Source organism: Cylas formicarius, unplaced genomic scaffold (genome assembly GCF_029955315.1).
Source record: "Cylas formicarius isolate icCylForm1 unplaced genomic scaffold, icCylForm1.1 PGA_scaffold_6__28_contigs__length_40554024, whole genome shotgun sequence".
NCBI lineage: Eukaryota > Metazoa > Arthropoda > Insecta > Coleoptera > Brentidae > Cylas > Cylas formicarius.
This window is the reverse complement of record NW_026844347.1, coordinates 1,868,087-1,884,728: the sequence shown is the minus strand read 5'-3', so window position 1 is coordinate 1,884,728 and position 16,642 is coordinate 1,868,087. Positions and strand designations below refer to the sequence as shown.

The following is a 16,642-nucleotide window of genomic DNA, read 5'->3' as shown; positions in this document are numbered from 1 at the left end:
CTGATACCTTTTTGGTAACACACCATGATTCTGCTAAACACGGGCTGAAACAAGTGGAATTTTTTCCCATGACTACCACCAATTTTTCAATTTTTTTTCAGTTATTGTGTTCCCATAACAAAGTCAGGGATTTCTCTGTGGAACACCTTGTGAGAATTTGACATTCAAAGTAAAGCATTATTTTATTATATAGGAGTTGCAGAAGGAGGGTATCACTTGCGCGAAAAAATATACTTTATTAAAAAATAAAAAATACAATGTAAAACATGCATTTAACTTAAGCTAAATTTCTTAGTAATTAGATTCATTAAAACTAATATTTCCAAATCCTTGTGTGGGATAGCTATGTCGTAGGGGGCAGCCATCATTTGGAATGGACTTCAATGCCTTATAAAGTACAAACAAGAGAAACAAAAGTACAAAGTAAGTTTCTAATCTATAATTTAACATCCAACTGATAAACGCTCCACAAAATAAATAGGTTAGGAATTTCAAACTTGCACAGGGTCTCAAACTAATCCTTGGAGGAAGGTTGGAGTCTACTCGGGGAGAGCCGGGCATTGACTTGTCATATTTGTAAACAGTCACTGGCGGGCATAATATCTGCCTTGAAAATCTACCACAATATGTTGGCCTGCGGTAAAGTTGGTTAAAGTATGTACCAAACTGAAAAAAAAAACTATGCAGGTTAAGAATGTTAAGAAGTTAGACGGTGGAAGAAGTAGTTTTTAACTGTACTTAGAATTAATGACACATTCTTGGTGAGTTTGCTTTAATCAAGTTAATAAAGTGAATAAAAGTTGAAATAGAATAAGTTCTTGCGATTATTTAGAAATTTCTGAAAATTACATTATCTTAGAAACTTGAAAAACAAGTTGGTTTTAATAGCAATACTGTTGCTTTACTTAAATTGTAATTCAGTTTCAAATTGGCACAAATACAAAAAAAGGGAGACCGCAATTAGCAAGTCGTTCAGATGATTAAAAAAAAATAATAAGAGCTCATTTAATCAACTAACGATATTTACTTACATTTTCATTAATTTTCAATGAGACTTGGTATAAAGTCCTAACTAAAAAAGCGCATTCATCCGATCTGATGGGTAGTAAGTCAGGGTCGCCTTCATATTTAATGGTTTTTAATCGGCTTCGAACTCTTTCAGGTGTGAGCATCTTGAAATTATTTGACAAATCAGTGGATTCACTTAAAACAGGACTGGTTTCTGGTTCATAGTTGAAATACTAAAATACTGTGATGATACCTTATAACAATTCTGTCTTGTTTTTTACCTCATCCCTAATGTTAAACATGTCCTTTAAATTTCCTAAGGACACTTCCAAGTAAAGAGGAACTTTCTTCCTATCATTGAGAGTAAACTCATCAGTTGAAGCAGATGCTTGTAATAAATATTTTACAGAACCCCAAAAACCTGAATACATTTCTTTTTCTTCATGTTCTTTCATTTTTATTATGTTCTGAGCAGATCCTATTGACTTTTGGATTTGTATTAAGAGTTCGTACACCTGAAAAATGAGATGTTTATTAATAAAGAAAACCAAAACTTCATATAAGTAAAATTTCCAAACTTGGTTTCTTTATAAGAACATTGTACCTCATGCACAGGTGGCTCAGAAAATAGCTTCTTGTAAACAAAACTAGGTCCTTCTAATTCATTCATCCTTTGCCTTACAATTACCAACCATTTTTTCTCGCCATGTCCAATTATACTGCCAGAAAATGTACTAGCAGTATTATGGTTCCAAAATGATTTCGTAGGCGTATTTAACCAGGCGCTTGGGGAAAGAGGGGGTAAAATCTCTGCATTATGCTTAGGACGAGTTGGTGATGTCCGATTGTTATCAACACATTGTTCGACTTCTTTCAGGTAGTCCGGAAGATTAGGTTGGTCAAAAACCTACAACAAAATGAGGAACACAATATTTATTAAATTGTATAAACAAAAACTACCTTGGTAATTCTATACAGCATCAATGACATTTTTGGACTAACCAAATCTACTCTAACAAATCTTGATAACAGTTGATGAAAAATGACTGTGTAACACAACAGATTTTCAGCTATAAATGGTAAGTATTCAGAAGTGAGTGTATGTTGTTGTTTATCAGATGGGCTTAAAGCATCTTCAGTATCAGGATTAACCTCCCTAAAAGATTAAAATTTAATTATCCTACTCAGTAAAATATGGACCAGTAATTTTGTAAATAAAAATGTGCCGTTTTTTTAGAACCAGTTTTGTTAACAAATGTGTACAATAATACTTTAATTCCATTGTTAGTTTAAAAGGCTGCAAAATTTTATGATTTTTCAAAATAACCAGTGACTGAATTGGAAATGTTTACTATGCTCTTTTCTGTTACATGGCACACAGATGTGCTATACTTAGAAGGTAATTCTTATTTAACAAATACATTGTCAGCCAATCATAGCTTAAAGAAAAGTAGTCTGAACCTGTCCACTTCGAAAACTCACTCCCCAACAGGTTCATTTAAAGAGAGGTGGCTTTTACTTGAAAACCAATTTAATACAATTTAAAACAAAAAATACTCAGACTTTTACAGTTATTTATTGGTTTATGACAGCTGTTTCAGCAACATCCTGGAAAAAAATAAAAAATATAAATATAAATGTGATAAAGGGGAAAACAGCTGTCATAAACCAGTTAATAGATCTGTTTCTGATGTCTACCCAAAGGTGATTTTCATATAATTTTTTTTTAACTATTACTACATTGTCTGTAACAATAAATTCTCGCAAAGTATAAAAATAATCATATGACATATTGAAAACCTTATGTAAAGCTTACATCTGCTTCTTAAAAGTATTTGCAAAGTAACGCCATGGCTGTATATAAGTTAACCATAGTTCTAAGACTAGCCGAAAAGAACCATCTAAAGGCCAGCGATGTATCAGGTTTCTCAGGAATATGTACACTTTTCCCTGAATCATTGATATAGTAATTTTTTTTAGTTCACCCAATGGAGTATCATCTTCCTTAGCACTGTTAGCAAATGAATGAAGTTGTTTTATTAAAGCTCTTACTATTCTCATATATTCACCAGTTGGCAATTCATTAAAATATAATCTCTAAAAAAATTGCATTTTAATGAGAATATGATACTTGAAGACTACTTACAGAAGTCATAACATCAGTGGGACTAATGGACTGGTTTATGGAATCAATATGGAGCCACATATCAATAAAAACTGTTAAAACCGTCTCACTACGCCAAATTTCATTTCTTGGATGATGACGATCCAAATTTACAAATTTGTTGTCTTCAATGTTTTTGTTTAGGACTATAGGATTCATGAATATGTTAATTCCTCCTGACCTGGGAGGATGCCTAAAAGAAATATCGTACAAGTTCATAAACACAATTGTTAAAATTGTTATAATTTATATAACAAATGTAAAGTGTGTTTAATTTTATTCAAAATAAGTAATTTTTTTTTTAAATATAAAATTTGCTTTAGCATTTGTTTGTTCATTAGTAATTACATAATTTTTAAGGTACAAAAGAATTGCATTTCTGAAAATCCCATTGCTTTATATATTTTATTACCACCATACTTGCATCTCCTCACACAATTTTATAGTTTGTTCTTCTCCGAAAAATATACAAAAATAAAAAAGTACTTACGTTAAATTGGTTGGGATGGATTTTGTCGGATTCTTTCCATTATAATATATTTCTGGCAAGATAGTAGTATTAGGGTCTGTAGGTAAAAAGTGTAAAATATAATCACAGCATAGGACATAATACACAGTATTCCAGGATGTTACAAAGGCACCCGCTCTCTGCTGCCAAGGATTTATCAAATGGTAAGCAAAATGGAAGAAATAATAGTCAAAAGCATCTAAAATATCAAAAAACATAATTGCAATTTTTCAAAATATATGTATGTAAACTACATACTGAGCATAAGAGATGTGACTTGTTTATTTGATGAAGTATTTATTAGATCTGAGTAAAATGGATGTCCAGTAGGATGTTCCAAAAATTGCTTAACTTTTTCCTAAAATAAAAAAATTAAAGTCAGTTGATATAAGGCTGCATTAATTGGATAACTTACTGGTAAAAATGTCAAAGGAAATTCATACTTAATGCTTGGATCCTTTAATAAAGTATAGATTAGATTAAACAAAGGACCGCAAGGTGACAAAAAGTGATGAAGTTGTTGAAAATCTTCCAACTGTTCTTCAGTAGTTGTTCTTAACCACCAACATACTGTACCTTGCGGGCCAAATATGTTGTCAATTAGTACAGGAAAAATATTGTGCAATTCCAATAAAGTACCGCGATCAAACAATACTGTTAATTCGGCACATTTTCTACGAAGGGGAAGACTGAGAGCATGTTGAATACCAAACTAAAAATCGGCTTATTTTGTAATAGAACTTTTACAATATATATTAATTTCTTCTACCATAAAATTATCCCGTTCTTTAAAAAACATTTTCAAATATCAAACAATGCTTATAAGCGGGTCAGATATTTTTTTCAAATGCTTTATATTCGTTTATTAGATCCATGAAAACGAGTTTTATAGGTTATTCACAGTCACAGTTTCAAATTGGTATTTTTGGTTGTAATTCTTTTTAAATTTTGGCGTTGCTACCAGCTTGCTTGTTATTCCATGCCCAAAAGGCACAACGCAGATTTAATGTCTTAGAGAAAATTTAGAGCAGCATACATAAAGTTATAAAAAAACATTAACATTGCAATAAAAAAAAATTGAAAGGAATATGGTTTTGAACGGAATATGGACCACGGTTCAAGTTCTTCTTTTCTTTTTTTACTTCTGTTGGCCAAAACTGCTAGGATCATTCGGCCATCATTTCAAGGTGAAGTTCAATTATGTGTTTCAGTATTGAGCTCGACTGCTAGGATTATTTGCCCATTGTCGACTTTCGTCAAGGATTTTCGCTTTTGGTCCAGACCAATACGTACAAGAAATATAGAAGTTCTCACCCTTGTAGTAAGTATAGGAAGTTGTATCTCTAGTATATCTATCTATTTATATAAATATCAGAGGAAATCTGTTCATCTACCCCTTACAAAGGAGACTTTTTCAACTTGGTTGCAGTGGTAGATCCTATTCCACTGGAAAGGCCAACACTAATTAGGAATGAGAATTTTTATGAGATAACCATCACTCTGTCCTCAGTATATACCTATATTTCAGAATGACTAGACATACATTGAGGTATTGACTTTAAAAATAGATTTAATTTTTTGACTTGTCTTTCAGACTGTATTCACTAAATTAAACCTCAAAATTGTTAGGATACCATTTGAAAAAAGATTTTCTTCACATTATGGATGCTGGGGCAACAGGAAAGTTTTAGAGCTGCAGGAAACCAAACCCATTTAGCTAAAAGTACTGCAAATGTCTTTTTTTTTTAAGTTGATGAAAATCAAAGAAGCTTTACGAGTAGAATCTTGGAAAAAAAATCTGGTAAATAACAGCTGTGTGCCAAAAAGCATGATCTTTGTCTCGGTTCATTAAACTTTTAATCTTCTAGCTGTTTTCAAAGTAACACATCATAAAAGCAACCGATAAATATGTGGCTATTTTCAAGCATACCTGGAATAGTGGGCATGATTGATGCAACACATATTGTCCCACACCATAACGCAAATGACGATTATTATAGAACTAATGTTCACTCTATTATTCTACAGGCAGTGTGAAAAAAGAAAATGTATGGATATCATTGTTAGTACCCTTGCCAGAGTACATGGCGCAAGAGTTTTTAAAATTAGCCCTGTCAGTCAGCATTTAATAGGTGATAATGCTTATCCACTTTGTTTATTTCTCTTAAAACCATATACAGATAGTGGATGTGTGACACCTCAGCAAGTATGATTTAATACATTGCCTAGTTCTATACGTGTTTTAATTCAACAATGTTTTGGATTATAAGAAAAATTTAGAAGGTTGAAATATTTAGAAATGAGCAGGGCTGACAAAATTCTATTAGTTATAACTGCAGCATGTGTGTTACATAACCTAATTATACCTTATGAAAACTCTGATCCGCAAGAAATAGAATGTATAGCTAGATAATAAAGAATTGAATTTAAGGACAGATGGAAAGAGACTACATAGCAAATGTATTATGAGTTGACAATAATTGTTAAAGTTAAAATATTTTACATTAAAACCAGAATTATTTCAACAATGTATTTTAATAATTTACAAAAGTAAAAAATTTAACTACAATTAAGAAAAATATCTATATGACAAAAAAAAACAAATATTTTTTTAAATATATAAGAAAGTAAACAAGGATGCATTTTACCTACTTTGTTCATTATGGATTTGGCTCTGTTTCCTTAGATTCCTTAGAAGTTCTAGTTTTTCTCTTGTAAATATGCATGGAGTTTTTTCAATTCCTCCAGCTTGCCCTCTCCAAGGTGCAACTATATTTTTCGCATTCTTCAAAAGATTTTGTTTGAACAAGCTTTTCTTTTTTGTCTCCATTAATCACTTTGCCATTACGGGTGTCAATTTAGGTATTTTGTGGTTCTTCAGTAGAGCAATTTTATCTTCTGAAAAATTTTGCATAACATATTTATATATTTGTGATTTCATCTCTTCTTTTCTTTTAATACCAAATTCAGCAAAATATTTGGGGAGGAGCATCTACACATATGTAGTTTTCTTCTAGAAATGTGGGATGTTTTATTTATTGTTACAAAAAATATCAAAATTTGACTACCTGTGATAATCTGCAATAAAAGCTTATGACTTTCAATAATGGGTTCCCCTTTTTCATCAGTTACTAGGCAATAATTTTCTGAGGAAATTGCCACTTTTCTTCCCACATTCGAAAAAATGAGCGAAATATATATATTAGAATTTTGTCACAAAAAAAGGACATAACACAGCTGTTACCAAAAAAACGCTGGGTAGAAGCATCATAATATTTCTTCGTTGCGATTGATGCTCAACACTTGACGAAAATTACTCGCGCATCGCACCGTTGAGCTGGTATTGCTCAGGCATCACTAAAAAGCTGTGCACAGCTGAATAAGCCCAGTTACCAGGCCTTAGTTAAAATTTTAGAATTATTTTATTATTGCCCAAAAAGGACATGGACCATTTTCCACACGAAGTGGAACACTGAAACCTAATTCCCTATGTGAATATTGAAATCCGCAAACTACATATAGTAATTTTAGTGAACACAAATAACTAAAAAAAAAACTTAAAAATCAACAACAGATGCTTGTATAATATTTGTGCCTTCCTGTGTGTCAATTTTAAAATTCAAGTGGATGTTAAGATTTTTTTACCTCTAATGTCCGTGTCTGTGTCTGTCGCAATTGTTGACAAAAAAATAAGAAGAAATTTCCTTCTATAGTAGCATGTGCCTGAGCTGTTATTCTATGACTTTTTCGTTGAGAGGTTAGTTTTTCATTTTTAAGTTTATGTTATTCTACTCAAAAATGGCCAAGATAAAAAATAAAAAACGAGTAAATGCTGATAAAGTACAAAAGAAAAAGGAAAATTTACGAAATGTCAAGTCAATAAATCCTTTCGAAGTTCACCTAAATCGAGAAAAATTTAAAGTCCTAGGAAAAAAGCAAAAAAACGATAAAGGTTTGCCGGGTATATCAAAAGCGAAAGCAATAAAAAAACGAAAGCGCACTCTCTTGCAAGAATATAAGTTGCAGAATAAATCAAACAAATTTGTGGATAAGCGTATTGGTGAAAAAAATAAAGATATGACGGGTGCTGATAAAACATTGGTTAGATTTACAGCTGCTAGAATAAGAGCAAATAAGAAGAAAAACATTTTTAATCTGGCTGATGATGAAATAATTACTCATAGGGGGCAAACTCTGTCTGAAATTGAGAAGTTTGATGATCCCAGATCAGATGATGAAAGTTTAGAGGACGGTCAGACTGGGAAATTAGACTCTGATTTTGTCAAAGATGTCCATTTTGGTGGTGGAATCTTCAGCAAGACTGGTCATGATGGAGCAACAAGTCACAAGCAACTAATTAATCAGTTAATTGAAGAATCCAAGAAACGCAAGGCTGAGAAACAAAAAATTAAGGAAACAACTCTAGATCTTACTGAAAAATTGGATACTGAATGGAAAGATTTGATGCAGATTGTAAATACAAAAAAATCATTAGGGGAAGATACAGCTGACAAACACTCATTGGATGATTATGATAAGATGTTGAGGGAGTTAAAATTTGAAGCCAGAGGTACTGTTTCTGACCGTCTTAAAAATGTGAAAGAGGTGGAGAAAGATGAGCAGGAAAAACTAAAAACAATGGAGCAAGACCGCATTGAACGCATGAGTGAGCCTTTTGAAGCATTCAAAAGTAAATACAGAAGCGCAGATGATTTGGATGATGATGTTGTATATGAGTCAGACACAGAACAGATGTTGACCTATAATGAAGAGGGTAAGCCTAGTGTAATTATTGAAGCCAAAATGAATGGGAAAGATGTATCAGAAATCTGTGATGAGGTAGGTTTTTAGTTGACCAACTTTGTAAATTACAGTACTTAGATTATTATTTTAAATACAAAAACTTTCAAGTGTTTTTCTCGGCAATTTTTAATACATTGCAAAAAAAACATTTTTCTGAATTTGTTTATTGCTGGCTCGAAATCAGTAAGATTTCGCTGGTACCGAAGCATCAACATACAAGTTAAAATTAAAAATACAATAAGAGCTAATAAAGAGTATTTAAACTTACAAATATAGTTTGGCTTTCTCAAAATTATGGTTGAATTAAGTTATTTTACTGTTGCATTATACAGGGTGTCCCATTGAGAAATTCGCCGATGTGTTATGGGAAAACTATAAGTAGCAAACTTTTGGAATTGGTGGTGGGGGCAATCTGGTTAAAATATTTTCAAGATCGCGGCACGTCTATCTACATATACCTGATGTGGGTGTCCACTTGCGTATTTTAAATGAAACAAACTATATGTCATTGCTTTTTTTAAATTTCGGGAAAAAGTCTAAAAATATTTCGTACTTAAAATCTTTTACCTAAATTTCACCTTTTTTAGAATATTTAAAACCGAAAAATATATGTCAAATTTAGCCTATTAACTTACCCTGTAGAAATCGATGTGCTGAACAAATTTAGTTAGTAATTTAAATTACTGGATTACAGGATGGTGAGAAAAATATCAATTAAAGTAAAATTGAAAAAACTGGCGAGAATTATTTTTTTTTCAAAGTTAACCAACCCATTTTTATAATCTTATCTTATTTAGAATTAAAAATTAGGACTACTTTTTATTAACTTGTATATTAGGAATATTTATCGTTATCGGGATAATGCCATTTAATTGTTTTTTACTTGGTCAGACATACTATTTTCTACAGGGCAAGTTAATAGAGTAAAATTTGAAAGGATGGGAAAAAAATTACAGATATTGTTCGGTCCATACAAGTCCTTTTTGACATAAATTGTTAAATACTTCAGAAACGGTAAAATTTATGTTTAGGATAATCCAAAAAAACAATATAGTATTCCATTTAAAATAAAAATTTTGACAACACCCACTTCCGGTAAATCCGGATGTGCCCCATCTTGAAAATATTCGAGCATGATTACCTCCACCAAAATAAGTATAATTATAAATTTTCAAATTTTTGCTGCTTTCCCATTAGAGATCAACTGAGTACCCGGAGGGACATCCGGTATAGAAACCCTATTGTATTTAATATCACCTATGGTAAATTTAGGCATTGCTCTTTTGGTTGCACGAAGAGGCATTATTAGCATTTTCATTACTTTTAGGCAGATTCAGATATTGAGTTAAATAGTAAATCTGAATATTCAAATTCAGAATCAGAAGATTCATTGGGAGATCTAAAAAATGCCGAGGCACATAGTGAAAGTGACAGTGAGGATGATTCAAATGCCTTAGCAGTATTAAAAGCGGAAGAGAATGCTGCTATGTCTGCTATAGTCAATAAACCAAAAAGTGAAGATGCAGATTTCAAATATCACAGAAAACATGAAAATAAAGCTGAAGATATTAAGGAGAAGTTGCCAAAAAAAATTTCCTTACCAACATCTTATGAGAATTTTGTCATTTTGCTACACCGGTATTCTGCTAGACAGCAAAGTGCTGTTTTAGAAAAGTTGATTAAAGACAATGATCCAAGTTTGTCTCAAGGCAACAAAGAGCAATTGGGATTATTGTTTGTATTCCTCTTACAATATTTAAACGATTTGTTCTCTACTGTGCCTGACACACAAATCCTTACAGATCACTTATTTATTTACAAATCAATAATGCCCCAAATTTATGATTTGGCTCAGTTGAATCCACTCAATGCACATAAATCCATTCTAGAAGTATTGAAGCAAAAACACGAAGAATTTCGAATAAAGAAGACAAGTTGTCCCACTTTGGAAGTGTTGTTTTTTTTTAAATTAGTGAGCCTGTTGTTTACCACATCAGATTTCAGGCATCAAGTGGTGACACCATGCTTTGTATTCATGGAACAAATGTTGACCAAATGTAGAATTAAAAATGGAAGGGATATTTCACGTGGTTTTTTTTTATGCACTTTAGTTTCAGAGGTAATATTTTTTTTATTAACATTTCAATTACAAAATAATGATTTTCCATTTTTTTTATTTCAGTATACTGATCTATCCAATAGATACCTGCCCGCAGCAATTAACTTTTTAACAGGGATTTTGCACATGTCTATACCAAAAAATGGCGTGCAACTTATAAAAGTGCCTCCACCTTTTAAACCAGTTTACAGTCAATTGGTATTATTAAGGGATTGCTCAAAAATAAAGCCTAGCTCAAAATTGAACCCTACCATATTAATTGATCCAGAAATTAATGATGAATTTAAAATAAATATTTTATACAGGACGTTACAACTACTGAGGGAATTTTTTGAAAAATACAAGACATTGCCTAGTTGTTTAGAAATATTTGCCCTTGTCGAAAATTTTCTTAAAAAAATACCACTAGAATATTATCCAAATGAAGTTATAAATCAACATGAACAATTAGGTATGAGCTTAAATGAACTAAGGAAAAACAGGCGACTAAATTACGTTAAGTTGGCAGAAAAGAAACCCAAAGCATTAAGATTATATGAACCAAAAATAGAAGAAGTGTAAGTGAAGTTTTCCTTTAATTAAAATAATAATCAACATATTTTTATAGATATGACACAAAACGGCGAAAAGTGCAGTCGAAGGAAAAAGCAGAAAGAGATAAATTGATTCATAAGCTGAAAAGAGAAAGAAAGGGCGCTCTTAGGGAGATTCGAAGAGATAAAGCATTCCTGGGGAGAGTTAAAATTAAACAAAAGATGCACAGGTGAACTTAACACAATTTTGACATTTACAGATGTGATTAAATATTAATTTTTTAGTGATATGGAACGAAAAGAAAAAGTTAAAAGAATATTTGCCGAAGCTGCCTTTCAACAAAGTGAACTTAATGCTTTGGACAGGAAACGAAAGAGGGTCTGATTTTGTGAACAAGCTATACAGTTTACACATTTTTTTAACAATTGTAAATAGTTTTCATAAAATATTTGATTTATATTTTTTGTTTTGTTTGTTTGACTTACATAAAACTGTTGCCTTTTGCTAGTTTATTGGGTATTTATTAATACAAAAAGCGAATATTGAATTTATATTGGATATTTGAAAATTTGGCTATCTTCTTTACTTCTATTGGCCTGGAAACATTTCGAGTAATTACTATACACATCCGAGGCCATTCGGCATACTATTTTCAAGATGGCGGCAGGTTGTTGTTTATACTTGATTATTTTATACTGAATACTATATATAATTACATTTTTAAATTACTCGGAGCGTTGTTTTATAAACGGAATTTGTGTAACTTCAAACTCTTGAATTATGTGGGTTTCATAACACACTGAAACGTTTCATTTTACAATAAAGTAGATTTTATTGTGCGTTGAATTTGTGGCTAATGGGAGACAAAATATAACTATATTGAAAAATCCTGGATAATCCAGGGCGAGTAGATTTTCCAGGACGTCGGAAAAACCTGAACCTGTACTGGCAAATCCTGTACGGTTGGTGAGCCTGCTTGTGATATTGAGCCAAATATGCCTCACTAAGAGATACAGGTTTAGTTCTCAGAATTGTTATTTACAAGTAGCTTAAGCATTTTCTTAAATATTGACATTAAAACTTGGATTCGGTTCTGTTTTAAGATGGCCAATAGGATTAAATTTTTTTTTCACGTAATGTGTAGAGGGCTTTAGTTACACGCTATAATCTGGTTATTTTATACTATAACTTTCTTAGTTCCCTTTCGCTACTTTGAAAATTCTGATAGGGTGAAGATTTCTTAGTAAAACGGTATACTATATTTATTTCGATAAAACATATTGAGTCAAAAGGTTAATTTTTCGAGATTATTATTTCTCTATATCTCAAGTATTATGTTTTTATTACGTATTATGTGAAAAAAACAGAATATAACTATTAGCAATATCAAAAAACCCGCGAATTTCGAGAACTGAATTTCTCTAATCAGCGACATTATAGGAAGGCATATTGGGCCCAATATCATTATTTTCATAAGGTTAATCTAAGATTGATTTTTGGCTCATTCATTACGGATCACCCTGTATAGTGGTTCACAGTAACTTGCGCAAGGCGAATAGAATTCTGGTTTGCTTTGTGGTCTGTATTTTGAAAAATATAATGCTACCATTTAAATCACATTGTCCCTTTTTGCGAAAGATAACTCAAAAAATCTATTACCTTTTACAAATTTCTCTTCGTCCGATTGCCACCACTTACAGGTTACATATAGGGGTGGACTTTTACATTTGCCAAATTTCTTGTATCTTTTAACATGGCGCATTTAGCTTTCGATACGGTCTACAAAATTTTCATACCAAGGGGAACTCGATATTCAGATTTTGGTGAATAGCTGGCACACAGATTTTTTTTTTTGAATACGAAAAAACGGTTTTGAACTTGAAAATACTTCCTCACTCCCAACCGCCTAATTTTAATAGGTTCCGTCAGGGCCCCGGACCATTCCGCTAAATTTTAAATCGATAGCTTCAACTTTTTTTCATAACAAAATCGAAAAATTTAAGGAAAATTGACAAAAAATCAGAGTTGCCTTGGTTGGTTTGGTTTAATATTTCACTTCCAGAATATTGGAATTCTGAATATAGAAACAGTAGCTGAATTCTAGCGGTTTTAGTCCACACGGAAAAAGAGAAATAGACAAAACCTTTTTTTTTCGACGCTTTTCGGAGGTGTCATAGGACCAATGCACGTTTTTGCAAAACATTGATTGACGTGATGAATACAGAAAATATGAACAACCAAATCAAAATACCTACAGTGAAATATCCGTGAAGCTGACGTAGAAAGTGACACTTTGAGCACGCCTGATCAGTGCATATTTTGATATTTGAGTCTGAAACTCTCTTATAACAACAATATATCGGCTTTCTGTTAAGTCTGATGCCAAGTGCCACAACTAGCATTCGATATTGAGTCAGGTAAGAGCAGCGTTACAAAATTTGTGAACATTATAAATTTAGTGAATAAAAATTGTTTACTAATATTATTTTTTTTAGAATAATTTGATATGGTTCAATTACGAGGTTCCGATAGATACACCTGTTTCCCCTCCGAAATTTCTGTAATCATGTGAAAACATTTGGAAAACTCCTGTCCTCGCTAGACGTTTGATAAACAGGCCTTTAAATTTGAGTAAAAAATCAACAATTAGTTTTAAAATCGTGAATTCCACATACAGCCATATATTTAAGGTATCGCACTTTGTTTTTATCAATTGAATATATTTTGGAACAAATGATTAATATTTGAACAAATTCCCTGGTAGACATCGAGTCTCTGAAATACCGAAAGCAACTGTTGGGAACTGTCCATGTCTTAACGCTAATAATATCTTTGATTTGATTTGATCTTTGAATATAGTCATATATATGTAGGTATATATATATATATATATATATATATATATATATATATATATATATATATATATATATATATATATATATATATATATATATATATATTCCACCACAGTGGTATACAATACATATAGTATTATGTTGGAGTTTATTGACGCTACTAAAGTGGAAACCGTGAACCGGAAGTGGAAGAGTTGGTGAAACCGTGAAAAGCTGCTGAAGTAGCTTAAGTCAATGAGATTATTGTAAAGAATGTAAAACGGTTTCGATCAAACTTTAAGGATACAAGATATCTTATAGATGATGTTTTTTTACAAGGTGTCCAAATTGAACACTTCTAGGATAGAAGATAGATGAAAACTGTCGGAGTATGGGCGTAATCGTAAACCCATGGATATCTCAGTTATAGGGTGCTTTTTTGAAAATGTGCATTTAAAAAAAAAATCGTTATAATTTTTTACTATGGGAAATCCTGTGTTTCTATAAAAACATTTCTAAAGCAAGTTTTAAGTAGAATTTAACGTATAAGTATAATATTTTTAAAACTAATAGATTTTTCATATTGGACACCTGGCATATTGTTTGAATGATTGAAAATATATTAAAATTGCATTTTCATATATTCTATATTTTTATAAAAGCAATTTTAAGTTATTTTCAATGATTGAAAAATACACATCAATTTTTATCTATTTGTTTTGAAATCACGGCCAATAGAAACTTTTGAACAAGTAATAATAATTCTTTACATAAAATTTAATGTTTTGTCATTGCTTCTAAGTGCAAAGGTGTAAGAACTTGTTTTGTGAGGTTCTAAATGGAAAGATTTTCTAAGTAGCGTTGATTGAATAACACGATGCTTCGATAAGAAAGCGACTTTTAAAATGATGAGCTCATGAGCAAGTTGAATATTTATTCATTTATATTTCACATGCCATTCAACAGGCAGACGCAGCTACCGAGTTACAGAATGACACAATATAGATTTCTAGTTAACAAAATGGGGAAAGTGAGCAATAAATTTCTTATCTCTAAAATGAAAGCAAAGGTTAGATTTAAATAAATTATACTTAGTTAAAGAAAGTTATATATCTTTGTTTTAAATAAACTAAGGCTTAAATTAAATGTATCTATATCTATGCACATCTTACTATAGGAGAGTTAGAAAAGTAATTCGACCTAAGGCCCCAATAGAAAAAGTCAGTCTTGTTCGCACCTTATATGGATTAGCGTTAAAGTTCAATTAATTTATACGAAAAGAAGAATCTGCAAGGTTATTTACAACTTTGTACAGCAAAAGCAACATCACAACAGTTTCTTCGAGTTTCAAGTCACTTCAAATTGAAAAATTTGAAGTTTTCTTCGTACGAGCAAAATTAATCCTCAATATTTTGAAATATTTCTTACGTAATTGCCTGTGTTATCAAAATAGCGTCAAGCCTTTATTGTATTTAGTAGATAGTTAATTTTTTTAGGCCACACCACTGTTAAAATGATTTTATATTTTTTATACAAATATAGAGATTTTAAAAAATGTGGTACTTAATCTAAACCGAGTGAAGCTCATCTTCTCAACAGAAAGAAACGTTAGGCTTATGTTACCGTATTGATAATTCTGCACGTGTTGTTTTGGTTATCTGACTAAAATTAATGAAGGAAACAACACCGCCTTACAGTAAATTAATTCTTTGGACGATGGAATATTACAAAACAATATGAAGTTACAATTAAGTATGCCTTTGTGATCTCTGTGGCCAGGCAAGAACTTTTAATTGTTATTAATAATTATACTATGTTTTGTTTTGTTTTATAATTCGGTGCAATTCCAGAGGGGACGAATGATTGGATTATTTGAAGTTTTAACTCTCGCTTGAATCCGATCCTTGACAAACCTAATTCTTGTAGAAAGAAAAGTTCTAAAAAATCCAAGCTTCGTCGGTCATGATTATTGTGTTTTTGTTTTAAGTTGAATTGCTTTACAATTACGCAAAGGCAAGTTACGGTGAAAATAATACAATGTAAATGGACTGGGGGGCCGGGTCAAACAGCTAATTAATTAATTCATTGCTAAATGTTACATATACGGAAACGGTTATACCTTCTATATGCTAGAGACATATCTCTTGTAATAACTGGATAAAATAACTAATGGCAATACCGGTAATACTAATAATAATGGTATTATTAAAAATGTCAAGAAGTAAAATTACCAGTTGATAGGTTAGGTATTACTTTTTATTCTGCAGTTAATAGTAATTAGTAAGTAGTAATTATTGTGTTTTTTTTATTAGTAATAATCCTACGTTTTTATTACCAATATCATTGTTTTTTTTTTCGCAAAAAAAGTTGTGTGCAATTGCACTTTTATTAGATGAAGAAGGCGCCAAGGCGCACCCAATGTTCAGAGAATGAAAAAATGATGGGGAGTACTGGACTTTGGACAACTTGTTTTCATCGTGATAATGCTTACGAGAACTAAAATACTAAAAATAGTATATATAAATGTAATTTTTATCAATTAACGATTTTTTAAACTTACTTTCTTCAGACAACCACAACCAAAGTTAATTCATTATTTACATTATTAAGGCGGCTACTCACTACCCGGGACTTGCCAAGTTACTTGACTTGGAACATATTTGTCAGGT

General features: G+C 31.4%; 2 protein-coding genes and 2 long non-coding RNA genes across 5 annotated transcripts; 2 read left to right on the top strand and 2 right to left on the bottom strand.

The window, feature by feature from the left end:
* Positions 1–133: 133 nt before the first annotated feature.
* On the bottom strand, positions 134–4,791 carry LOC132703643 (sphingomyelin phosphodiesterase 4). 2 transcript variants are annotated; one of them, XM_060673026.1, is made up of 11 exons: positions 4,450–4,791; positions 4,096–4,392; positions 3,939–4,038; positions 3,663–3,879; positions 3,155–3,365; positions 2,825–3,105; positions 1,969–2,164; positions 1,613–1,915; positions 1,290–1,523; positions 1,032–1,172; positions 134–666 (listed from the first exon to the last, which is right to left on the bottom strand). In XM_060673026.1, exons 1-11 carry the CDS (start codon positions 4,477–4,479, stop codon positions 292–294), a joined length of 2,385 nt encoding a protein of 794 aa, XP_060529009.1. In that variant the 5' UTR covers positions 4,480–4,791; the 3' UTR covers positions 134–291. The 2 variants fall into 2 exon arrangements, with proteins under 2 accessions (XP_060529009.1, XP_060529007.1); XM_060673024.1 differs by having other exon boundaries at positions 1,032–1,241; positions 4,450–4,790.
* Positions 4,792–5,051: 260 nt separating this feature from the next.
* Positions 5,052–6,155, top strand: LOC132703431 (uncharacterized). Its single transcript, XR_009619078.1, has 3 exons — positions 5,052–5,229; positions 5,310–5,481; positions 5,549–6,155. It is a non-coding gene; the product is annotated as an uncharacterized LOC132703431 (long non-coding RNA).
* Positions 6,156–6,196: 41 nt separating this feature from the next.
* On the bottom strand, positions 6,197–7,160 carry LOC132703430 (uncharacterized). Its single transcript, XR_009619077.1, has 2 exons — positions 6,749–7,160; positions 6,197–6,693 (listed from the first exon to the last, which is right to left on the bottom strand). It is a non-coding gene; the product is annotated as an uncharacterized LOC132703430 (long non-coding RNA).
* A 251-nt stretch (positions 7,161–7,411) lies between these two features.
* On the top strand, positions 7,412–11,932 carry LOC132703912 (nucleolar protein 14 homolog). The gene is made up of 5 exons (XM_060673439.1): positions 7,412–8,519; positions 9,811–10,602; positions 10,666–11,159; positions 11,210–11,365; positions 11,421–11,932. The coding sequence occupies exons 1-5, from the start codon at positions 7,461–7,463 to the stop codon at positions 11,518–11,520; spliced, it is 2,601 nt and encodes an 866-aa protein (XP_060529422.1). The 5' UTR covers positions 7,412–7,460; the 3' UTR covers positions 11,521–11,932.
* Positions 11,933–16,642: the final 4,710 nt, after the last annotated feature.

Bases quoted from the DNA above. Each gene is read 5' to 3' on its own strand.
- LOC132703643 (XM_060673024.1), bottom strand. From the start codon at position 4,479: ATGTTTTTTAAAGAACGGGATAATTTTATG. The intron at 3,106-3,154 runs GTAAGTAGTCTT...CAATTTTTTTAG, and splicing joins CCACTGATGTTATGACTTCT to AGATTATATTTTAATGAATT. The intron at 2,165-2,824 runs GTAAGCTTTACA...TTAATCTTTTAG, and splicing joins AATACTTTTAAGAAGCAGAT to GGAGGTTAATCCTGATACTG.
- LOC132703912 (XM_060673439.1), top strand. From the start codon at position 7,461: ATGTTATTCTACTCAAAAATGGCCAAGATAAAAAATAAAAAACGAGTA. The intron at 10,603-10,665 runs GTAATATTTTTT...TTTTTATTTCAG, and splicing joins TATGCACTTTAGTTTCAGAG to TATACTGATCTATCCAATAG. The intron at 11,160-11,209 runs GTAAGTGAAGTT...ATATTTTTATAG, and splicing joins GAACCAAAAATAGAAGAAGT to ATATGACACAAAACGGCGAA.